Below are 16932 nucleotides of genomic sequence, written 5' to 3' on the forward strand. Positions count from 1 at the left end.
TTTTCAAGTCATGTGAATACTGGACCATTAAAGATTCTCACTTTATTACAAAGGGCTGGATTTTCTCCTTGCAATCCAGCCTGAGTTTGGGGCAATACTTAACCACACTGCCCAAGGATGGATTTACATCTTCTGTGCTTCTAGGCACAGCATCTTCAGCTGCCTACGGCTGACCTTGTTTTCCATAAAAAATGAAACTTTTAACCCACTTTTAGGCACTCTTATGGCACCTGCCTACTGTGTTCAATTGGAAATCCAGCTCTGACGCTGCCCCAGGTACAGGTCAGGGAAACAGATTGTGACTGAGGACCCATTTCTGCAAAGCACTTAAGCACATGCTGAGCTTTAAGTATGTGAGTGGTTTTGATGGGTATTTAAACTAAAATCAACTACTTCCTGCTTCCTGAACTGATATGCGGTTATGAAGAGAGACAGTGGAAGTAATGCACTGGCAATCATAAAAAGACAGAATGTCACCTTAAGCATGGACAAAAATAAACCTTATTCAAAAATTGAGTAGTTTTAGTTATTCTCCTTATTGCAAATTTCAAAATTGGAATGACTGAATCCAAAATAAATTGAACACAGACTCCCACAACACAGCCAACCAACAGAAAACAAACAAACAATTCAGCCAAAATGCCATAATCACTATGGCTAAGATAAATGAGGATGATGTCTAAATAAATATTAAACACAGTCTCTCCTTTAAGGTCTGCATTTCTGCTGAATTGGTCTCTGAAGCAAAATAACAAAACCGGCATTAATTGTTGTTTACTTTGACTGTCGCTCATCCTATCAGTCAGTCTATTACATCAGTTCCGAAAGTAGCTATTAAGTAATCAGGTCAAAATGTTAAATGTCAGACTCTGTTCTGAAAATTTAAAAAAATTAAATTAAATCTTAAAATGTCAACGACTTCTTTTTGTCCTGTTTAATATTCCTTTTGATAATGCTCTTCATTTAGCCTCATGACTGATGTTCTGTGGGCTTGGTTCTGCAAACAGATGTGCCTGTCTGGAGTTCCGTTACTACTGGGCTGACTGAGAACTCTGCAGTCAGAGGTGACTCCTTGGTGAGTTATACAATTACTGTCTATTTGCAAAATATGTATTTTGTACAACTGTGCTTTCGGCCAAGTTGTAGCTTATTGGGTAAGTGCCTGTTTTTGGCTTGCTGGAATAGAGTGAATAAAGGATTCACTCCGTTCTAATTTTTAGTATTCTAGGTACAGAGAATTCAAGTATTTAAAAAAAAAAACAACTAATGCTTTTTCTTATTTAAAAATACATTGGCAACCAATGGCTAAACTAATGCTGAATTTTCAGCGCATATTTTTCAGCATTTGACTCTTACTCATTTATTGTTGTAATCTATTCCTACCAGAAAGATTGATTTATTTCTTAAGAAGTTGCTTTTCAGACATTACTGTGACATATACAGCCAACCAGTCTCCTTCTAATCCTTTTATTATTTGTGCTTATGACTTTAATTGTGTATCCTTTCAAGTAGGAACTGTTATTTGTGCAGTGAATGAAAGTTCAGTGTGAACTTTCCATTTACATGTTAATGAAGCTTTACCTAGTAAGATGTTACTGGACTTGTTCAGTAATATGAAGAAGTTGGGGAAAATAATGTGCCAATATGCAAAGGATTTTGGTTGCTGGAAGGTTGATGATTGCCCTGTTCTGCTCATTCACTTTGAGGCATCAGGCATTGGCCACTGTTGGAAGACCAGATACTGAGCTTGGTGGACCTTTGGTCTGACCTAGCATGGCCATTTTTAAGTTCTTCAGTTCTTACAGAATGACAGACTGAGATTTTGGTTTGCCCAGGAGATTGGTTAGGAGTAGAAAGGTAAATCTACGAGTCCTCAGCGTATTTGTGAATGAGATCACCCACAGAGTGTGTGCAGAGGGAGCAGAGGAGGTGGCTAAGTGTAGGACCCCCCGAAGAAGAGCCTGTAAATGAAATGTTGAGGGTATGATTGGAAGTTGGAGGAGAGCTGGGAGAGGATATCAGCTCAGTGTCTGGTCTTCCAACAGTGGCCAATGCCTAATGCCTCAAAGTGAATGAGCAGAACAGGGCAATCATCAACCTTCCAGCAACCAAAATCCTTTGCATATTGGCACATTATTTTCCCTAGCTTCTTCATATTACTGAAAAAGTCCAGTAACATCTTACTAGGCAAAGCTTCATTAACATGTAAATGGAAAGTTCACACTGAACTTTCATTCACTGCACAAATAACAGTTCCTTCTTGAAAGGATAGAGTTATGAAAGTTGACGAAGGACAGAATTGCCAGAGGGAAGAGCATAGTGTCCTGTGGAGTGAGTTGGAAGATTTCTTGGGCAGCTGCCATCAGCTTCTTGAGAAACCATGCTTTTAAAAAAAAAATCATGTAGTGGCTATGGCTGTGAAAGCCTTCCAAATAGAGTGAAAACCAGTGCAGTACTGCCTTCCAAAGCCTGCAGACAGCTCCAGTGCTGCCTCTGCTGTTCAGAACTTTCCCAAGTGATAGTACAGAAAAAACTGACTAGTGTCTTTCCCTTCATCTGCTGCTGTTCAGAATCCTGTGAGCAGCAGTGGGGCTAAGAATCCGAACAGTCTTACTTTGGTGCTGTGTGGAGAAGGAAATGGCACTATAGCTGTTCACTGCAAACAAGGATTCAAACTGCAGCTGAGCTAGGAGTAGAACCCTGGAAGCGTGTGACACTTTTTTGGGGTGACCCTCGGTGTCTAGGGTTAATATTTATCACCTGCTCACAGTGAGAGGGAGCCCTGTCTATGCTCACCGGGGGAAACACTCTCCAGTTACTGGCTACTGGTAACACAGGCGCTCCACTCCAGGCTCCGCAAGCCCTGCTCTTTCTCTCTGCAGGCTAGGAATTTACACACCCCATTTTGTTCAACTTGAGTGCCCAGTCCCTTAATCTTCTGGACGCCCACAATGCACATAGATCCGCTGCCTCCAAGAAAGCAGTGCACCCAAGTTGACTGGTTTCACCTCTGTTCAGCACTCTTCTTAGCAAAAGGCACTTCAATCTGGTTTTACTATAAACCTGTTCAAGTTTATTTACAAGAGTTTGAGATGAAGATTCAATGAAAAGCACATATAAGGATTTGGAAACAGAAGGTTACAGAGAAACGAAAGATATAACATGCAATCGATAGCCTAAACTTATTCACAAATCACTTTCCTGTCTAACTGGATCTTTCACCCAAAGGTCATTCCTTGCAAGATGGGTCCAAAAACTGGGATTCAATTTTCATGAGAGCCTCACGCTGTTGGAGTCCCTGCTCCTGTAATGGGGAGGAATTCTCTTATACAATTCCTGCCCATTGTTCCCTGTGATGGTACATGCCCCATCTCGATCAGAAGACTAACCAGCTCCTCTGGGCTCAACCGGTACTAAATACACAGCTGGAGGAAGCAAACTTAAAAATGATAGCTTGTCTCAGGAAGGGGTGACCAACAGGAAAGGTGCTGTGCCTCAGAACTAGCTGACTCTTGCTACAGAACCACTGAGAGAGAAACCACTGATAAGCCTCCACCACCCACAAGGGCTTAACAGACCATGGACAAGCTGATCACTGCGGGGCAGGGGTCAAAATCAACTCTCACGGGGTCAGTTATGCCAGACCACTGTAGATAAACCAGACTTTTATAAGGAGGCTCAGACAGAACATCCCCTGAAGTGGGAGACCCACCATGCCTGAGAAGCTAGAAAGGCTAGAGTGAAGTTCCCAAGTGGGGAAAGGGAATGAAATTCTGAAACTGCCTGAGTGTGACCCAGAGAAAGGCTTGGCCTATCACATCCCCGACCCAGGGGTATCCTGTTCAGAGACTTTTATTGGGGTTCTTTTGTCTTTGCAAATGCTGAAGCCTGCATCTCACTCAGCCAGTCAGCGGGGTCTGCCTCCACAGATGTTCATTATTCTTACGTTGGTTGAGTCAGCGCTCAGACTGCCCCCTCTCAGGTGATAGGTTTGACTCTGGACAGCTTTGGGACATAATATCCTCATGTTGCATAACTCTAGAACTGACTTTCTATACAAACATCTCACAATAACCAAGACAATCAGCTACACTTTACCTTTCCTCAGAGACCACATACAACCCCCTTTGGTGAAATACTGAGAAGATGGACTGACACAGGGGTAATGTGCCTGTCTGGGTTTGTCTGTGTTGTAACATGCACTGCCTACCTCTTGAGGCAGCGAGAAAACAGAGGGAGTGCTAGAGAATGGTGAATACTTCACTTCCCATGCCAGGAGATAGGAGGCAACAGGATCAGAAGGGGGCGTGGGGAAGAAAATTTTCCTTCTCCATTCCAGCAGCTATAATTTTATCTGGCACTTCCAAGGCAAAATACAAAAGCTGGATCCCCTGAACAGGGTCCAGGGACAGCCCTCGAAGGAATCCCATCCCCTTTGCCTTTCCTGGCAGTGGGGAAGAGGTGGGAGAATAAAAGAGGCCAAATACAGAGGAGGAGGTAGAGGACGCAGTACAAGGACAGAGGGATATAGATATGAGAGGGCTGAAACACAGACAGACCTGTGAAATTGTACATTATGAGACAGGAAAAAAGTGAAATAGAGCCAGGAAGAAAAGGAAGTGGTCTAGTGGAAGAGCACTGAAGTAGGGGACAGGAGACATGGGTTGCTATTTTCACTTCTGCCAGCAACCAACTTTGTGACCTCAGCAAGTCCCTTCACTTTTCTGTGCATCTGTTTCCGCTATCCTTGCTCTGTTTTGCCTATTTGGATTATAACCGCTATAGGTGGCAGGTACTGACTCTTGCTATAAGACATATAAGATGACACAGAAAGTGCCTCTACGAGATTACTTTAACTTCACTGATAGTGCCTGCACTGTGTAAGTACTTACGCAGCCCTTGGTATATTCCTCAAAATCTGCAAATCAGGTGTTCTACCTCGATAGTCACTTTCCATGGTTGCTCCAGTTTCAGTCAGGAATCTGCAGGGAAGTTATTACTTGCCAACAAAGTATTTGCAAACCAATTTCAGTGAGAATCTGTGAGCTGCAAGCTTCACCTGTAGATGGTATGTGAGGCTACCACAGAGAAGCACTAGTCAACCAAAGGAGCAGATTAATGAACGGATAGCAAGAACTTTTTTCTTCAGTAGAGGCAAGGTATTCCATCCCTAGGATTACAAAAATGCCTTTTATGTGGAGAGTTCATTTGGGCTTCATTTGGTAGGCTTATGGCAAATATTGTGTTTAAACCTATCCTCTGTTATCAGTACATAAGCAATGTTGTAACATGAGGAATATAAAGGTCAACTGGGATGCAAAATACCTGTCACATTTGACATTTTAAACAATATATTTCCAGGACTCATGCTCTCATCACCATGACTATCCTATGATGTTTCCTAAACTCAATAGTGAATCCAAAGGCTATGTGTAGTCGATAAAAGGATGTTTTGTTTCACTGTGTGCATGTGAGATCAAATATTTTTATATATTATGGAGGCGTTGGTAGCGACTCCCTTGTCAAGGTTGCATTGAGATTTGTACTAAAATCCTTCTGATTCATGCTTTAGTGATTTGATTTGTCTCCTGGCTTTAGCACAGTAATTCTTCAGCAGATGACTGAATTTTAAAATATGTACTAACTTTGTGCGGAAACAACACTTTTTAAAAATGCTCCCTTGAAGTTTTATACTCTTTGCTTGCTTTTCAATTGTCAAAGTTAGAATCAGGACTCACAATTTGTCAGACCACTCTGTTTATTAGCGCAGCGCTCCGCCAATAACATTCAGAATATGTGAGCACCATGCAAGACACAAACTATCTTATTTATACAGATAAAAGGGCGAGCACGTAACAAGATAACAAAGGAAGCAGAATCTGATAAGTTTACCTGGGCTAGACATGCATATCTTATTTCCTTACTAACTATTACCGATCCTCTGTTAATGTTTCGCCATTAGCACCCTTGTTTATGCCTAATGTTTCTTTTCCTGGCACCTGTATTTCAACATTTCTTATTTCTGCTTAAAGGTACATACAACATTTCTTTAATCCATTCTTATTTTTACAATTTAATTCATTCTACTTTCACAATCCCTCCTTTTGGTCAAGCTCACGCCATGACCAAAATTTTACTGGTTCCACAAATCAATTGTTCTTTATTTCTTCATCAGTGATATTTAAAATCATCATATTAGCACTCTGGTTTGGGGCAGCTATCTGGGTGACACAATTCTGGATACAACAGGAGATTAACTGAAGGCATACAAAATTCACTAAGATTCCAAACAGGATAGTTAGGGCTCCCTGAAACAACCAGTTTCCTATGCCAGAGAAATTGAACAGGTTACTTAGCCACTTCCATAAAGAACTTGACTCTTCATGGGGAAGATATGCGATTTGTTCTAAGTGGCTAGCGCGATCTATTACCTCATTGGTATTGTCAGGTATAAACAGACAACATTGTTTTCCAATGAGAGCACAGATCCCTCCTTTGGCCACCAGCACTATGTCTAATGCCTGACGGTTTTGGAGGGCCACCTGTCAGATCGCCCCTGTTTCTTTGGGCAGAGTTTTTAAACTTTCTCTGGTTTCATTTGCCATTATTTCAACTACTGCTTGTAACCTCAGGAGCCTTTTTGCCTGGTGTATTACTCTCCCAAATGGGATAAAGGAACTGCCAATAGCCTGTGCCCAGGTGTCATTACTGTTCCATATTGTGTTAAATGGACAAGGTCCTCCAGTGAGGTCTGGGGAATTGAATGGGTAGCCAGGACAGGAACACCAGTTTGAAAGTGGGCTGGGATGTGGCTGCAGATCCAGCATTTAGAAATAATAAGGGTCTGAGCTATTCACACTTGCTGCTGGATAAAAGAATTGTCTTTGTGGCCTCCCTAGACCTTAAGACACCAACAGCCGAGGAACAGGCACCACCAGAAGTGCATGTTGGAGGCAGGGCCCTTCTGGTTCTGACAACCTCAACTGAGGGAACTGCAGTCATAGTTTTATGTCCACGAGGCAGCAGGCGCTAGGCTCACTACTGCTTCTTCTTGGGCCCTGCTTTATGTAGTCATCTGCTTCTGGCAACCCTTATGAGAGCGTAGATTGTAAGGTATTGCAGGCTGTTCCTCTATGTCTTCTTCTGGAGTCACAGTTGACTCTGCATGGTCCTGAGGTGATGATTGGTTCACTAGGGGTGGTGCATTCTTACACTGCGAAGCATGTATCCACTCTGAGATGCCAGACAGTTTAACAGCCGTCGGGATAGTAAGCACTGCCTGGTGATTCTTTGATGTTCTTTAAGTCTCTTTACTACTTCTTCCTTGACTCTGGCTATAACAATGGCCTTCACACCTTATCTTTTCCTGATGCATACATTCCTCATTCACAGTAGTATTTTATATCGAGCAAAAAAAAAAAGGCATTGCAAATTAAACCTTGCTAAGTTTTACAATTGATAACCAAGACAATTTACATTGAGACCCAGGCCTTTAATGTTTCTCTAATTTACTTAACATGGACACAATAGAGAATCCTGTCTCTTACTACCTAAATCTTAAAACAAAGAGTTAGAGAGGGCCCAATTTGTAATGCATATGGGAAAACAGAATCTTATAGTCCCAGGGGGTCATTTCTTTCTGGTATTTAAAAAAGGTGGCTAGCAGGATGAAATCAAATTATGCTTTAATTCTTTATGGGAATTCTTTATAAAATCCTGCTCCTACATATCCCCCTTTTGACACTAAGATTATTAATCGCCAGTGTCACTTCTTATTTAGTCCACATAATAGAAAATACTGGGAGGTGATTTGGGCCTGTGGCTTTAGCTTTACATACATTTGTTTTATTTACCAGCACATTTTAAACATTTCAATTAAACACATACAGTTTAAAACTAAAAACAATTAGGGGTAGTAACGTTAGTATGCCAGTAGTTGTAGGAGACCATCCAGAAAATATGTTATGCCAATGGTAAGCTGTTATGTTTTTCTGTAGTGGCAATTCTTAACATGTCCCCATTTGTGTGTATAATATGAATGGTCCAGTTTTCCACATTACCTTTTTACCTTTTAACAGATGATTGGTAACTGTCTGCCATTCAGTGCCAAGCTTGATAGAGAACTGAGCTAAATCAGTGCTTACAGTAAGCTGAGACTCTTGTTGTTGTTGTGGCAAATAGTAAATGTGATTATTGGTAAACACAGTACTTACATTACATTTACATTTGTCTTCTGGTGGGTTGCTAACACTTTTTAAACACTTTTCCCCAAGAATTAACACATACACATAGCCCATTATACAGTACTTTGGATTATCTGAAAGACAAAAATAACATTTTTCTACCCCTTTTGGGGTAGCATTGATTATTACTTAAAAGATTCCTTTCTTTTACAAATACCCTTGCTGATTGCAGGCAAAACAGAGGAATTACCCCCATATTTTTTGTGGTTTTTTGTTTTTATTGTTGTTTGTTTTATAGGCAGGCCAGGTTTTAATGGCTTCTACTTTTTAAGGGTTATGCAGAAATTATTGTGTTAGGTAAATAAAGCAAGTCCTCACTCACCTCTCCAGCACCCGAGTTCATGCGGAGTTGGTATGGGGCACACAATTCTGTCAGAGACCAGACACCAATGCGTTGATTAACGGGCTCACACTATCCTTAGCTCTAAAAGCTTTAGATTAAGTGTGGCCCCTTTATTAGGGGTGAGCATCAATATTTATACACAGAAGTAAACAAAGTGATTAACAAAAGATAATGGTCATGCATAATCAATCAAGATTTTACAGGAAAAGCAAGTTAACAAGTAAATGCATAGAGATAAAGGCTAATGGCTATTTGAGAAAAGGGGGTGTCATGAGTAGTTTGCAGGTCAGTGCTTTGTTCAAAAGGGTTCAGGAAGGATTATGCAGAGACAGCCAGTCTGGGTGTGTTTTGGCTCCCCAAAGTTCACCAAAAGTTTAGACCCAACATTCCTCCATTTGTAGCTTTGGGATAACTATTAATCAAAAAGCTACACCCTATTTCAATATCTCAAGGGCCGCTTGGCAATTTCAGCCTGGGCCAATTCGAAGAGAGTAAGGCTTTTAGCTGAAGTGGGAAAAGAATAAACTGACTTACATGAGTTTATGAGGGAGGGGACACACTGAATACAGCAACACAGTATTATAAGGACTACTATGGCCCCAACAACACCCACCAAGAGTTTTTTAACCCACCCAAATCCGGGCAGCCAATTTCATAAGGCTCCCCACCAATCATAAGGTGGCTGGCCAGAGGAGTAGTTTTTAGCCATTTCCCTTAGGTGTTTGGTACGTTGAAAAGTGTCAGAGTAGGTGTCATTTACAAAAACACAGCATTCTTCATTTATGAGGGCGCAAGTTCCTCCCTGGGCTGCTAACATTATGTCTAAAGCCATTCTGTTTTGCAAAGCTAACTGGCGCAGCTGGGACATTTTCCCGGCCTGATTTTCAAATAGGGTTGCAGTTTCATTGGTCAAAGATTCTAATAGTCCCTGTAGACGGATGATAGCACCCTTCAAGCTAGTGTGACCAGCCCACCGCTGCCAGGACAAACCATCACGGAGATTAATATCTCTGTCAGTTTCACGGATGTTACGAACGTGGGGAAAATGAGGGGGAGTGAGGGAGATGCGAGAAGGCGGTGCTAGCCATGCCAAATAACATGACCCTGCCCAATCAGGGGAGAGAAAATAATAAGCTTTGGGCCCGCACACCCAGTATGTTCCATATAATGCGTTTTGGGTATTCCATTTCTCAAAGTAGGAGGTAACCCACCACCCGTTGTACCACTGTTCCCCTGGTAACGCAGAGGGGTCGTTGTGTGAACTGCAGAGGCACAATTTGGTAGTGTTGTTCTCAAAGGGCAGTGTAGTACTGCTTGAGCAGTTGTAGAAGGCAATTGTGTATCCTTTAACAATTAGTTGGACACCCTTGAGATCTGAGCAGGGCTTTTTAAAAACTGACTCTGAAAACCTGCCCCTCCATGAAAAAGTTGAAAAGGTTGGATCGGGGTGAGGGATCCACATATGGGATAAGTGGGATGCGCAAGGCTTGAAGCCAAGATTTTTACTAAAGGCGGTGCCATTAAAATATATGTTGCATTTACTTGTTCCCACAAAAGTTGACCCTTTTCCTTTAACAAAACACAGTGATCCTGTTTGATTGGTTACCCTGAGATATTTGTTAATTGGCACTCCTGTTTTGTCCCATGTAAGATTGGGTTGGACTGGATCTTTTATTCTAGTCGGTGGCATCCAAGTCATATTAGCAGTGGTTAGGGGAATGGGTGTGAAGGGGAGTCCCTGTGCTGCATTTACTGGAAATTGAGTACATACCCAGCAATTACTTCTATTTCCTAAAATACGAGTTTTAACCTCGTGGGAATATCTAATAAAAGCATTATCTTCATAAGCAGAAAATAAACTAAAAAAGCATAAAAAAAAACATACAGTTGTCAGAATAAAGGGTCCTCTCATTTTTTTCGAGTCAATTTAAGTCTAATGTCTGAGAGAGGTAAGCTGGTCCACTGGTCGGAGGCAGTGTCCTCAGTGGTGACAAGAGCTGCTGGTCCGTCACTGTGGTCCACTACGGCTGGCTTGACGTGGGAGTGGTGGATCCAAGATTTGCGTCCTTCCAGGAACACTGCAGTCTGGGTTGTCAAAAGAACCTGGTGGGGTCCAGTAAACCTTGGCTGGAGGGTGTCGTCACGAACGAACTTTTTGGCCCAGACGAAGTCCCCTGGTTGGAACGGGTGGATCTGTTCCTCCAGCGGCACGGTCTGGGAAAACTGCGAGGCTTTCCAAAGGGTACGGAGGCGAGCCTGTAGGGAGAGAAACTGACACGCGGTCATATGATCCCCTCCCAATAGTGAAACATCAGTACGTGGTAGCGCCCCGCCTTTGAAAGGGGGGTGTCCATAGAGCAGTTCAAAGGGGGATAATCCCAATGCGCGGGTTGGGCGAGTACGAAGGTGAAACAGGACCAAAGGAAGTACCTGAGGCCACTTTAATCCTGTTTCCTGACAGTATTTAGCCAATGTAAACTTAAGTTCCCTATTCATACGCTCAACTTTCCCGCTAGACTGGGGGTGGTAGGGTGTATGAAAGGAGTGTGAAATGCCCAGTCCTTGTTCTAAACGGCCAAGGACATGACCAGTAAAGTGAGGTCCGCGATCTGAGTCGAGCACAAGAGGGATGCCAAAACGGGGTACAATGTCTCTAAGGAGAATCTTCGCCACTGTGGCGGCAGTACAATTAGCAGTAGGAAAAGCTTCGACCCAGGAAGTCAGAGGGCAAACCAAAACAAGGAGGTGCTTTTTCCCAAAAGCCTTTGGCATATCTGCAAAGTCAATTTGAAGATGTTGAAATGGAGCAGCAGGCGGAGGTCTTCCACCCTTAATTTTGTTAAGAGGCGGAGCAGGTCCATTACGCTGACATGTGCTGCATGCTTTCACTATTGATAGGCAATAGGGTTGAATGCCTGGAGCATACCAAAAGCGAGCGATGGTGTCCACGAGGGCGTGCGTGCCGTAGTGACCCCCTTTATCATGGTGCCAGCGAACTGCCACGGGGTATGTGGAGCGAGGGAGGCAGGCTCGGCCATCTGGCATAAGCCAGGTCCCTTTGACCAGAGTGGCCCCGAGGCTCTCCCACGATTGTAGTTCAGCAGCGGGTACTGGTACGGGGTGCGGTGGAGTAAAGGAGGAGGCTGCAATAGCCAAGGTGGGCATGGCTAAAGGTAAGGTGGCAGCCTTCTTGGCGGAGGCGTCAGCCAGGGCATTCCCACGGGTAACGGGGCTACTATATTTAGTATGGGCCCGGCAGTGAACTACAGCCAGGACAGAGGGTTTTTGGAGGGCGTCCAAAAGCTTGTGGATGAGGGGGAGGTGCTGAATGGGTTTACCGGCAGCTGTCTGGAAACCTCGAAACTTCCAGAGGTGGATATGACAATGCACAACTCCAAAAGCATATTTGCTATCAGTAAAAATGGTAACGGTCTTACCAGCGGCCAACTGGCAAGCTCGGGCCAGGGCATAGAGTTCAGCGGCTTGGGCTCCCCAGTTGCCTGGCAGTGAGGCGGCCTCTTGAATGTCCCATTCAGAGGTGACAGCATAACCAGTGAAACGCTTGCCATCAACATAGAAGGAGCTTCCGTCCGAGAAGAGGATGCAATCGGGATTGTCCAGTGGCACGTCAAACAGGTTGTCTCTTATCTGTAAGATGCTGTAAACTACTTCCACACAGTCGTGCTGATCCTGGAGGACTGGCAGGTCAGGAAGCAAGGTAGCTGGATTAAGGGGTCCACACCTTTCAAAAATTAGGTTAGTGTCTTCTAAGAGTTCGGCCTCTAGCTGTTGCTGACGATGGGCCGAAAAGACTTGGGTTGTGCCCCTACGCAGAAGGGCTGACAAGGCATGAGAGGTCCAAACCGTGGTAAAATGACCCAGGGTTAGGCTCTTTGCCTTTGTGATCAGCAGGGCAGCTGCTGCCAGAGTCCGGGTGCAGGATGGGGTTCCCTGAGCGACAGGGTCGATTTGCTGAGAGTAAAAAGCAAGCGGGAAATGGTGGGGCCCGCTCAGCTGGGTAAGGACACCACTAGCAATTCCGCCCCTCTCGTGGACAAAAAGGTGAAAGGGTTTGCTGTAATTGGGGGGGCGGAGAGACATGGAGGAGGCCACACTGTCCTTGAGTAACTGAAAGGCTTGAATAGTGTCCGGGGACCACTGCAAAGGGTCAGGAGCAAGGTTAGCAGTGAGTCGGTGGAGCGGTTTGCTTAACTCCCCGCAGGACGGCAACCAGGGGCGACAGAAGCCAATTAATCCTAAGAAACCTCGAAGTTGTTTCTTGGTGTTCGGTAGAGGGCAGTTTTGAATAGTCTTTATGCGGGCTGGGTCCATCTGTCTTCCCTCTGGGGTTAACAGGAAGCCCAGATATCGGACCTTCTGTGAGACCCACTGAATCTTTTTAGGGTCTACCTTGTGGCCTCTGGTGTGTAGGTATAATAAAAGTGCCTTACCATCGATGCGGAGGGCAGCTTCTTCGCGATTACCTAATAGGATGTCATCTACGTATAGGACCAATGTGGATCCCTGCGGACTGGTGAAACCTTCCAAGTCGTGGCGGAGGCACTGGCTGAAAATCGTGGGGCTGTCTCTGTAGCCTTGAGGAAGTCGTTGCCAGACATAACTTTGTCCCTCCCAGGTGAAACCAAAGAGATACTGAGAGTCTGGGTGCACAGGAATGCTGAAAAAAGCTGATTTTAAGTCAATAACAGTGAACCACTCAGCATCCCAGGGGATTTGGCTGATGATAGTAGCTGGGTCAGGAACTACTGCATGAAGAGGGACCACATATTGATTAACAACTCGTAGATCCTGTACAAAGCGCCAACGAACAGGGTCTCCGTCCTTTTTAGGAGGCTTTTTGACAGGCAGTATAGGGGTGTTACAGGGAGTGCGCTGAGGGCGGACTAGCTTTTGTGCAATGAATCCCTCGATAATGGGGCGGATGCCCTCCCGGGCTTCCAGCGACAGGGGGTATTGAGGGACTGACGGGGGGGTTAAGGAAGGCTTCACCTGAATCCTTACGGGCTCTGCCGAAAGGAGCAGGCCAACATCAGTGTCAGAAATTCCCCAGAGGGTTGAAGGCAAGTCAGTGAGGTCAGGGGAGAGAGAGGGGGGTGTTTCCCAATTACCCTGAGTAGGGGCCGAATCTCCTAACACTGTCATCAATAATCCTACCCCTTCAGGAGTGCAGGTTAAAGTAGCCTCAAGCTTACAGAGTAAATCCCGGCCCATCAAAGGGATCGGACAAGCTGGGGAAAAAAGAAAACGGTGAGGAAAACATTTATCAGCATAAATAACATTCAAAGGCAAAGTGAGTTCCAGAGACTGTGGGTTGCCCTCCACCCCAGTCGCAGTTTTAACCTCAGAGGATAGCCAGGGAGAGGGGGCATGATTTAAAAGAGAGAAAGTAGCCCCAGTATCAATGAGGAAAGAGACAGGCAGTCCCTGGACTGAAAGGGTTAAACGAGGCTCTTTGCTGGGAGGGGAGAAAGTGAGAAAGGAGCCGGCTAAAGACATTAAGGAAATAAGACCATCACATTGTTTGCCTTCGCCCCCGGGGTACCGTCATTGAGGAGGCTAAGTTTGCTGCGGCTGCTGCTGTTTCCCGTAGTTGATCCAGGCCTGGGGAATGGGCTGAGCTGGTGGTGCAGGGGTGTATTCCTCACTTGTGTAAGCATCTGCGGATGCAACCAGACCCTCTGGGCGTCCCCAGGGGCATTCACGTTTAAAGTGACCGGGCTGTCCGCACTGAAAACAATTTCCTGATGGCTGGGGTCGCCAGGACCCTCTTCCCCGAGCACCCTGGAATCCCCTGCCACGGCCACGGCCTTTGCCTCGAACACCGCCGTGAAAAGCTAAAGCCATCAGCTTATATTCTTCCTTTTTCTCTTTCTTTTTACTACTTTCCCTTTCTTTCTCCCAGGCAAAATCAGCTACGTCCAACACTGAAGTGACTGACTCAGCTCCCCAACCAGGGCGAAACTTTAAGAAGTAATCCCTTACAGGGGGCACCGACTGATTCACAAAAAACGAAATAAGAGTAGGGTGGTCTGCTTCTCTCTCAGGATCCATCTGAGTGAACATTCGGGCCCCCTCCAATAGCCTCGACCAGAACTTTCTGGGCGGCTCATCAGATTCCTGCCGAATCTGCATGAACTTAGCCTGATTAGGCGAGCGGCGAGCCATTTCCTTGAGTCTTTCTAACAATCGCTCTCGATCTGTTCGCAGCTGAGTCAGCCTTGGCTGAGTCCAGTCTAGGGGATTCCAGCCAGTGGCCAGATCCCGCCTATCCATCCAAGTAAGATTAACTGCATTGCTATCTCCCCATGTCCTTTCTGCCATCCACAATCTACTACGTTCCTCTCCGGTCAAAACTCTACTTAAAAACTGATCCACATCCGTATAAGTAGGATTATAACTTAAAAACAATCTTTCTAGAAGTTCTATGATCTTTCGGGGATTTTCCCCAAAAGACCCTGACAACCGTCCCCACTCTTTCAAATCCCATTCTAGCCATCCTTTATATTCCACAATATTAGCATGTTGTAACCGTCCATCATTGCCCATATAAGGTTGATCGTGCACCTGTAAAGGCATCTCTCTAACTATACTTTTATTACTCGCAAGAGATTTGACGGGGACATCCTCTGGGCTATCCTCAGGGGGGGGCATGCACCCTGCTGTATCTGCTTGGACATTAGCCTAATAACTACTCCTCCCGAGGTTTGCCCCTTCATTTCCTCCTCATCCTTCTGCAGAAATTCCAATCTGGGATCCTGCAGATTCCCCTCTGCTACATGGAGAGAGTCCCCCTGCGGAGGAATAGGGGCAGGTGCAGAGGGGACCAGCTGACGAGTCAAAACACGCCGTGGTCTACACCCTTCATCGAAATAACCTGGAGGGGGTTCACTCTCGGGAGAGTACCTGACTGCCATAATTTTTAAAGATTTCCACAGCTCTGCTGCTGTGTCCCAACAAAACCAGTAACATAACTGTCCCGGATGGTCTTTTTCGATCTGGCTCTTTACTCCTCTTAAGGCAGCCTGTTCGAAAGAGCCATACGAAGGCCACCTCATCTCCGGGTCGGCCAATACCGCGGTATACCCAGTCCAATTCCTTACACATAGTGTGTACAACTTCTTCCTAGACATTCCTGTCTGTACTGGGAGTTTCCCTTCGTTCCATAACTTATTTACAATCCCCAACGGACTCTCAAGAGGCACGCTAGTCCCTTGACCCATGGTGTCTGACAGGAGCCCTCCAACTGGCGTTTACCCTGCTGTCTAATACACGACCCCTCAATATTGAATTGGCTGGGAGAAATCTCCTGTGGCGCCTTGCCAATTCATATATGAGTGGTCTGACCACTGGACAGAGGTACCGCACCAGAAGGAATCCCGGACGAGCCCCCAAATTGTTAGGTAAATAAAGCAAGTCCTCACTCACCTCTCCAGCACCCGAGTTCGTGCGGAGTTGGTATGGGGCACACAATTCTGTCAGAGACCAGACACCAATGCGTTGATTAACGGGCTCACACTATCCTTAGCTCTAAAAGCTTTAGATTAAGTGTGGCCCCTTTATTAGGGGTGAGCATCAATATTTATACACAGAAGTAAACAAAGTGATTAACAAAAGATAATGGTCATGCATAATCAATCAAGATTTTACAGGAAAAGCAAGTTAACAAGTAAATGCATAGAGATAAAGGCTAATGGCTATTTGAGAAAAGGGGGTGTCATGAGTAGTTTGCAGGTCAGTGCTTGTTCAAAAGGGTTCAGGAAGGATTATGCAGAGACAGCCAGTCTGGGTGTGTTTTGGCTCCCCAAAGTTCACCAAAAGTTTAGACCCAACAATTGCACTGTAAAAGCAGCAAAGAATCCTGTGGCACCTTATAGACTAACAGACGTTTTGGAGCATGAGCTTTCGTGGGTGAATACCCACTTCCTCAGATGCATGTAATGGAAATATCCAGGGGCAGGTATATATATGTGTGCTAGCAAGCAAGCTAGAGATAACGAGGTCAGTTCAATCAGGGAGGATGAGGCCCTGTTCCAGCAGTTGAGGTGTGAAAACCAAGAGAGGAGAAACTGGTTCTGTAATTTTGCTGCAGGATGGCCAAAAAAACTTCAGGACCAGACTTCAAAGAGAAACTGCTGAGCTTCAGTTCATCTGCAAATTTGACACCATCAGCTCAGGATTGAACAAAGACTGTGAATGGCTTGCCAATTACAGAACCAGTTTCTCCTCTCTTGGTTTTCACACCTCAACTGCTGGAACAGGGCCTCATCCTCCCTGATTGAACTGACCTCGTTATCTCTAGCTTGCTTGCTAGCACACATATATATA

At 45.0% G+C, this 16932-nt stretch overlaps 2 protein-coding genes across 5 annotated transcripts in view; one reads left to right on the forward strand and one right to left on the reverse strand.

Moving 5' to 3' along the window:
• The window catches only part of RAB30 (RAB30, member RAS oncogene family), a 112287-nt gene that overhangs the window by 12480 nt on the left and 82875 nt on the right, over window positions 1-16932 (forward strand). The gene's annotated exons all lie outside the window — the stretch shown is intronic.
• On the reverse strand, window positions 856-16295 carry LOC127043866 (uncharacterized). Its single transcript, XM_050938098.1, has 3 exons — window positions 15432-16295; window positions 14570-15374; window positions 856-874 (listed from the first exon to the last, which is right to left on the reverse strand). The coding sequence occupies exons 2-3, from the start codon at window positions 15256-15258 to the stop codon at window positions 856-858; spliced, it is 708 nt and encodes a 235-aa protein (XP_050794055.1). The 5' UTR covers window positions 15259-15374; window positions 15432-16295.

The sequence above is a fragment of the Gopherus flavomarginatus genome, chromosome 1 (genome assembly GCF_025201925.1).
Source record: "Gopherus flavomarginatus isolate rGopFla2 chromosome 1, rGopFla2.mat.asm, whole genome shotgun sequence".
Lineage (NCBI taxonomy): Eukaryota > Metazoa > Chordata > Testudines > Testudinidae > Gopherus > Gopherus flavomarginatus.